General features: G+C 42.4%; 1 protein-coding gene across 1 annotated transcript; it reads right to left on the bottom strand.

Annotated features, from left to right (window-relative positions):
- Positions 1–70: 70 nt before the first annotated feature.
- PCYB_073770 (merozoite surface protein 1) lies at positions 71–5,464 on the bottom strand (the record flags this gene model as incomplete). The annotated part of the gene is made up of 1 exon (XM_004221774.1): positions 71–5,464. One exon carries the CDS (start codon positions 5,462–5,464, stop codon positions 71–73), a length of 5,394 nt encoding a protein of 1,797 aa, XP_004221822.1.
- Between the last annotated feature and the right edge of the window lie 1,766 nt (positions 5,465–7,230).

Raw genomic sequence — 7,230 nt, 5'->3', positions numbered from 1 at the left:
TTAAAATAGCTAGGACAGGGAAAAAAAAAAAAAATTACACGTGGCGCAACTGCACTTTTATTGTTTTATTTTAAAGCTCCATGCTAAGGAGGAAAAGCAAAATGAGCAACAAGAAGGACAAGCTTAGGAAGCTGGAGGAGCTACAGAAAACTCCCTGAAACAGTGGCTCAGAACCTTCTTTAGTACATTTACACACGATTTCATTTTTGTCATTCATTTTACATTCAGCTTCAGGGGCACAACCACCATTTTTATCCTTACAAGTCATATTCGGTGCTGGCACACATTTGCCTGCGTCTTCTTTAAAGTATAACAAGCATCTCCATTCTTCCGTTCCGTCCAAGTATCTATAGCAGGCTGCATTCTCAGGCACATTGGTGTCTATACACCTATGTTCGGAACTCATATTCAACATCTGAGTTTGCACATTTAACAGCTCGGACAATGCTTTCTTGGACTCTTCTTGATTAATCAATTTTGAGTTCATCAATTTTTCCAGAAGACCGGAAGATTTCACATCATCTTCTTTCTTCGATTTCTTGTACACATCCAACTCCTCGTCCATTTTGCTGTAGTCCTCCAATTTATTTACAATGGTTTCAGTTTCTTTTTTCTCTATCTGGCAGTTGTTTATGATTTTTTTTAGGGTGTCGGTGTAGCTGTGCACTTTGTTCACGAGGGTGTTGTACTCCTTTTGGATGCTGCTCAGGAATGGGAGGTACTTCTGCAACTCTTCCTTTTTGGCATTCAATTGGTTCTTTTGAGCAGTTTTACTGGTATCACTTTCTATCTTTTTAATCTCCGCATCTTGTTTGTTAATATTCGCTTCGACTTCCTTAATCTGTTCATTCACTTCATCCAAGTGCTTCTTGTACAGGTCACCCATCTTTTGGTAGTACGCCAGACCGTCGTTCGCGGTGACCATATCCTTGTCGACCGATGCGCCGATGTACTTGTAGCTGCCCAGGAGCTTCTTCTTCTTCTCCAAATCTAATAGCTTGTATGGGTCCTTAATGATGTACTCGCCGGATGAGGAATACTTATATGGGTTCAAGTCAGAGTTTAGCACATCTAAGAAGTAGTTTCTCTTCTTCAATCTAGAATCTAACATGTCGATTATGTTAGTGTTGAGTGCGTTCACGTGATTCTCCAGTTGCTTCTTTATAGTTTTGTACATTCCGGCTAATGGCTTTATGTAGACCACATCGTACTCGTTTATTCCTTGTGGTACGATAATTTCAGGTGCCTCACTTTCTGCCTCTCCCATTGTTACTTGGTCTGCCTCCTTGTCGTCGCCGTCGTCATCGTTGTTGCCGAACAGGGGAAGCGCGATTACTTTGTCGTAGTCCTCGGCGTAGTCCTGTGCTGCTACTACTCCTGTTTCCCCTGTTTCTCCTGGTGTTGTTACTGATGCCTCTGGTGCTCCTGCTCCTGGTACTACTGCTCCTGGTGCTGGTTCTGCTCCTGCTCCTCCTGCTGCTACTCCTGGTGCTCCTGCTGGTGCTACTGTTCCTGGTGCTGCTGGTCCTTCTACTGGTCCTGCTCCTGCTCCTCCTGCTCCTCCTGCCGGTGGTCCTGCTACTACTGGTGCTGGTGCTGCTACTACTGGTGCTGCTCCTCCTGCTGGTACGGATGCGCCTTCCTGAGTGGTCACCTTGGGGAGCAATTCTTGGTAGGCCTGCAACGCGACCTTAACTGCTGCAGTGTTCTTGGCGTGGTCGTTACCGGAGTATCTCTTGTTGTTGATAATTTCCTTCAGTTCTGTAAAGACGTGGTGCAATCCACTGGAAAGGTAGCTAATGTTCTCCTTCTCCAAGTCGATGTTATTTCCAAGTCTTCCTTCCATTCTGCTCAACACTCTAAACCTTTCTAAGTTTAGATAGTTGTCTTCCTTCTGCATTGACTCTTCACTTAAGGTCTTCAATGGAAAGGGTTCACCTATGTAATATTTGGCTCGTGCCTTATAGTACTTCAACAAAATTTCCGTGTTCTTAAGTGTATTTTCTACTTCCTTCTTTTCTGCTTCCCTCTTCTTGTTGAAGAAAACGGTGTAATTTTTTAATACACTTGTTGGGTTATTCAATAGGTTTTGTCTTCTTTGTAATTTGTTTTTCAAACTTGTGAGTTTTTTAATTTGTTCCTTGCTATTAGAAATTTTATTTTTCTTCTTCATGAATCTATCCAATTTGAGTTTGTACTTTTCATAGTGGTCCAGAGATACTTGTATTTTTTTCTTCAGTTCTTCAATTTCAACACCTAATGCTTTCCACTGTGTGTCATCCATTTTGGTGATATTCTCTTTTTGGGATTCCAAGAACTTCTTGAAATAATCGTTGTAATTGTCTATTTGGGAAAGATGCTTTTCGTAAATATTTTTCAGTTCCTCAATCTTGACTTCTGGTTCCTCCTCGCTGCTACCACTCACGGCTAGCTCTCCTTCTGCTGGGGGTGTAGTTTGTGTGTTTGTTACAGCTGACTCTGGGGTACCTGGAACTGTTGTCGTGGCGTTTGCTTGATCAGTAACCACTTCCTCGTTGAGATTTTCCGCTGGCTCAGCAGGGGCCACCGCAGCAGGGGCTGCCGAAGCAGCAGGGACCACGGCAGCAGCAGGGGCCGCCGCCGCAGCAGCCGCATTGCTCGTTAATGTTTCCAGGAAAGCCTTAATCTTCGCGTCCGTGTCTTTGTTCTTATATATGTTGTAAAGCATTTCCTTCTGGTACAACTCAATGTAAAGGTTCTGCAAGTCGTTGATCATGGTGTCATATATAGAGTACATGGCTGGCAAGTTGTTCTGAACATTGAATAGGAGGTCCAGCTCATCGCATGTGCTTTGCTTAATTTTGTTTTTCTCATCATCCGTAAGTTCGTACTTCTTCAGTAGTTCCTTGTTCATGGTGGAGTTGGTCACAAAGATGTGCTTGTGACATGCGTAAGAGGATTTTAAAAAATCCAGGAGTTTTTCGAGGTATTCCAGTTTGGACATGGTTGGTGCTGCAGGTGCTGTAGGTGCTGCGGGTTGGCTAGTCGGTTGTGGTGTGGTTACTGGGGTTACTGGACCAACTGGTTCTTCAGGTGCTACTGGTGGTGATGCTCCTGCTGGTTGTGGTGCTGATCCTGCTGGTTGTGGTGCTGCTCCTGCTGGTTGTGGTGCTGCTCCTGCTGGTTGTGATTCTGCTCCTTCTGGTGCTTCTACTCCTGCTGCTACTCCTGCTGCTTGTGTTTCTCCTCCTCCTGTTGTTGTTGTTGTTGCTGCTGCTGCTCCTGGTGTTGCTGCTCCTTGTGCTGTTTGTGTTGTTGCTCCTACTGCTGGTGATAGTGCTGGTGCTGGTGCCGGTGGTGTTGGTGTTACCCCTGTTTCACTTGCTCCTCTAAGTGATTGTCCCTTGATCTGTACCGCTTCCGTGCCCGACTTGGCCTTCTCAGTGGTGATCATGGTCTCAATTTTCGGGATAAAGTCCTTCAATTTGTCAATCTCCTTTTTGAGGACAATCAAGTAGTAGGGCTCTGGTTTCTCGCCAGTCTTGTACACCTTTGGAATGTACAGGTCGTCCTTCACCTTGGCATTCTTAAGAAGGTTCTGGACATTTTTTAGAGCCTCGATTTTTTTGTTTATCAACACTTTCTGTACTTGTAGTTCCACAACCCCGGAGAAGTCGAACTTCTTTTCCACGGTGAGTTTGCTTTCGTTTTTTCTAATTTCCTTAGATAGCTCATAAATTTCGTTCTTTAGTTTCCACTCCATAGTGCTAAAGTAGTTAATTTCATCGTTGGCGACATCTTTCCTTAAGTTATAGTCCTCCAAATAGGTCAGTTGTTTTTTCAGCTTGTTAATCAGATTCGCGTTCTGTTCGTAGGTGCATTTCTCTAGTTCTTTTTTCTCCTTCATATATTCCTCCCTCTTGGCCTTAAACTGATCAAATTTGTCTCCATCAAGGGTGTTTTCCAGTCTTCCTTCATAAAAATGATGAAGTGTTGGTTGGAAGTCCTCAACCTTCTTCTCGTACGCCTTAATTTTCTCGTCGTATTCTTTTTTTAGGTCGGGTAATTTGTCTTCTTCTAGTTTAATTTTATTTATAATTTTGTCCAGCAACTCTTTTCTCTTGTGTTCACTAATGATGATTCCTTTCTTTGGTTGTTTTCCATCATCCGGATTTTGCAAATCACCAAATGTCTCCTCGGATGCATTTTTTTGTATCAGTTCGAAAATGGTGCTTTCTGGTAGAGCGTAGGTTATTCCGTGTGGGTAAGTCTCTTTCATGGTTGGAACTGTCTTTTCGGTGGTGATTGCTGACTTGGTGCTTTCGGGGGTGATTAGCGTGCCGGCCATCTTTGCCTTCTCCCTCAAGTAGTACTCCAATTCCTCCGCGTTCGTGAACAGGCCGCTCATGTCGAAGTTCACCGTCTTGGCGATGGCTACGATTTGCTTCTCGAGGTCGGCAATTTTCTTTTGGGCTTCTTTCTGCGCATCTGTAAGACTTGCAGTGGGAGGATTAGTACTAGGAAGATTTCCCTTTTCTGTTGCGACCTGGTCGAGTAGCGCCTTGATGCTTTTATGCTCCTTCAGCACTTTCACGCGCTTCTCCAGGACTTCGATTAACTTTTGTGCCTCCTCCAGCTGGCTCGTGTAAAATATTATGTTGTATATGGCTTGGAAGATGTTTTTCTTCTCCTCGTAGGTTCCAGCTGTAGAAGGTGATGCAGTGCCAGTTGAACCAGTGCCAGCAGGACCAGTGCCAGTCGAACCAGGGCCAGTCGAACTAGAACTTCCAGAAGTTTCCGTATTGGCTGTCGCAATTTGACTACCATCGGTTGACCCGCCGGTGCTATTAACATTGTTGATTTGATGGCCATTCCTTTTAACATTCTCCGCAGTAATTAAATCGTTTATTTTTTTTATTGTGTCCTTGTTTTTAGTGATGAAGGCCTCCATTTTTCCAATGTCGTCCTTTATGTTGTCCAGGGGCTTCCTATAACCCAGCACAATTTTCTTCAGCATGTCCAGCTCCTTATCAGAGATTTTTAGGTGCTCAGGTATTTTGCAATACTCATGGGCGCACATGTCGTTGAGTTTCGCCCTCAACAAATCATAGTGGAAGTTTATCACATGCATCAGTTGGTTGAATTCCTCGTAGCTCTCCACAAGATATTTTAGCCCATTGTTGTCCATGACTAGTTCTCTTATCATGTGTAGCAAGTTGGTATGTCCAGGAATTTGTAGCTCCAAAAACTTGCCCACGAAATCTCTTATTTTGTAAGCTAAGCTATTAACATTATTTTCATTAGCATTGTTATCTACAGGAATATCTTTTACTTCTAACTTTTTTTTTTGGAAGAGCTCGTAGCCATCCACCACGAGCGCCTCTAGCTTGTCTAGCTTGACTAGAAGCTGTTTATAATCTTCAGTTTCACATTGACATTTGGTAACGAAAAAAATGAAAGAGAACAAAAAGAGTAACACCTTCATTTTCGAATTCGTCTAATTTAATAATCAAAATGTGTGGGGTTTAAAAATGTACGAAAACTGGGCCGACCCAAAATGAGCATTATTGTTGCATCTTAAAAGTGGCCAACGATTTTCCATATATTTGTGTGTATGCTGGTGGGTGTTGGTGGGTGTGTATTGGTGGGTGTATGTTGGAGGGTGTATGTTGGAGGGTGTATGTTGGAGGGTGTATGTTGGTATGTGTGTGTTGGCGGGTGTATGCGATTACGTGCGTGTGTGTGTGTGCGTGTATGCGGATACGTGCGCGTGGGTGTGTATATATATGTACACATGCAGAGGTTACTAAAACGAGGGTTGCGTCATATGGAGAGGGGAAAGCGATCCACGCACGGAGTGTACGTCACAAGTACGCCTTGCACACGGGTGTGCGTGTATACGTAAGGGGGTACATGCGTTCACACATACATATGGGTACACACGTACACATTCCTTCACGTACGTGTGTGTGATTACACATACAATCTGTTTTCACGCAATTGTTCTATTAAAAAAAAAAAAAAAGTGTTCATTTGTAACACATGGAAAAAGAAAAAAGGAAAACTTCTTTAACTTTTTCTAAAAAAAAAAAAAAAAAATGTAATCTTTAAAGTGTTTACTTGCTTTATATTTTTTTTTTTTTTTTCTTTTCTTTTTGGTGATGAAATAAACATCATTTCAAAGTTTACACAATGAAATGAAAGAAAGAAAAAAAAAAAACGAAGTGAAACAAAATGAACAATTGACAGTTGAAAAGTAAACAGTTAACAGAAACAGGAAACAGAAACAGGAAACAGAAACAGGAAACAGAAACAGGAAACATGAAACATGAAACAGTTAATAATTTACAGGAAAGAATTGCACAAAGTTAAACAGAGCGCACATTACACACTTGCGCTTGAAATTAAAAAAAAAAAATTAATGATCACAAAAAGACTCCAAATGGACGGAGAAAAATTGCCCTGAAAATTAATGTGTAACGGTACAACACAAAAAAATGTACGCACAAATTTCGCGAAAATTGTGTACACGCATGAACGTGTGTTCGTTTTGTATGCATCACTTGAACATGCACAAATATTTGTTCCCGTTTGTTCCCGTTTGTTTCGCTTTTTTAATGCACTTCTTCTCCCCCTTGAACCTTTTCATTTCATAGCCATTTAAGGGAGAGGAAAATTACGCCACTATGGTGTGCTTCGCCGTTCGCCCGCCCCACTGTGCCATCTTCCTTTTTTTGCTGTTTAGTGCGCATTTTGCTACTTTGTTTATTCCCCATTTTGCTACTTTGTTTATTTCCCATTTTGCTTCTTTGTTTATTCCCCATTTTGCTACTTTGTTTATTCCCAATTTTGCTACTTTGTTTATTCCCAATTTTGCTACTTTGTTTATTCCCAATTTTGCTACTTTGTTTATTCCTCACTTTTCCACTTGTTTATTCCCCATTTTTCTCACCTTGCCTGCCCCCTCCGCGCTCTCCTCTTCTTTATTTTTTCAACCCATTAGTGCACTCGCAGTCGAAGGGGAGATTACACCATGGACGCCAACGGGCGGCCGCACGTTCCCAAATTATCCGAAACTGCTTCCCCGCGAGCGTCGGACGCTCCCCCACTCTGCAGACGCACAACGATCCAGCTACACAGCTATGCAACTATTGCAACTGACCGGCGACAATTTCAAAGCGTCCTTCTGCATCTTTCACACTTTTCCAAACGCACATTTGCACTTTCTTTTTTTTTTTTTTTTTTTTTTCT

This window comes from Plasmodium cynomolgi, chromosome 7 (assembly GCF_000321355.1).
Source record: "Plasmodium cynomolgi strain B DNA, chromosome 7, whole genome shotgun sequence".
Classification (NCBI taxonomy): Eukaryota; Apicomplexa; class Aconoidasida; order Haemosporida; family Plasmodiidae; genus Plasmodium; species Plasmodium cynomolgi.
The sequence above is the reverse complement of the archived record's forward strand: the minus strand, read 5'-3'. Positions and strand labels throughout refer to the sequence as shown.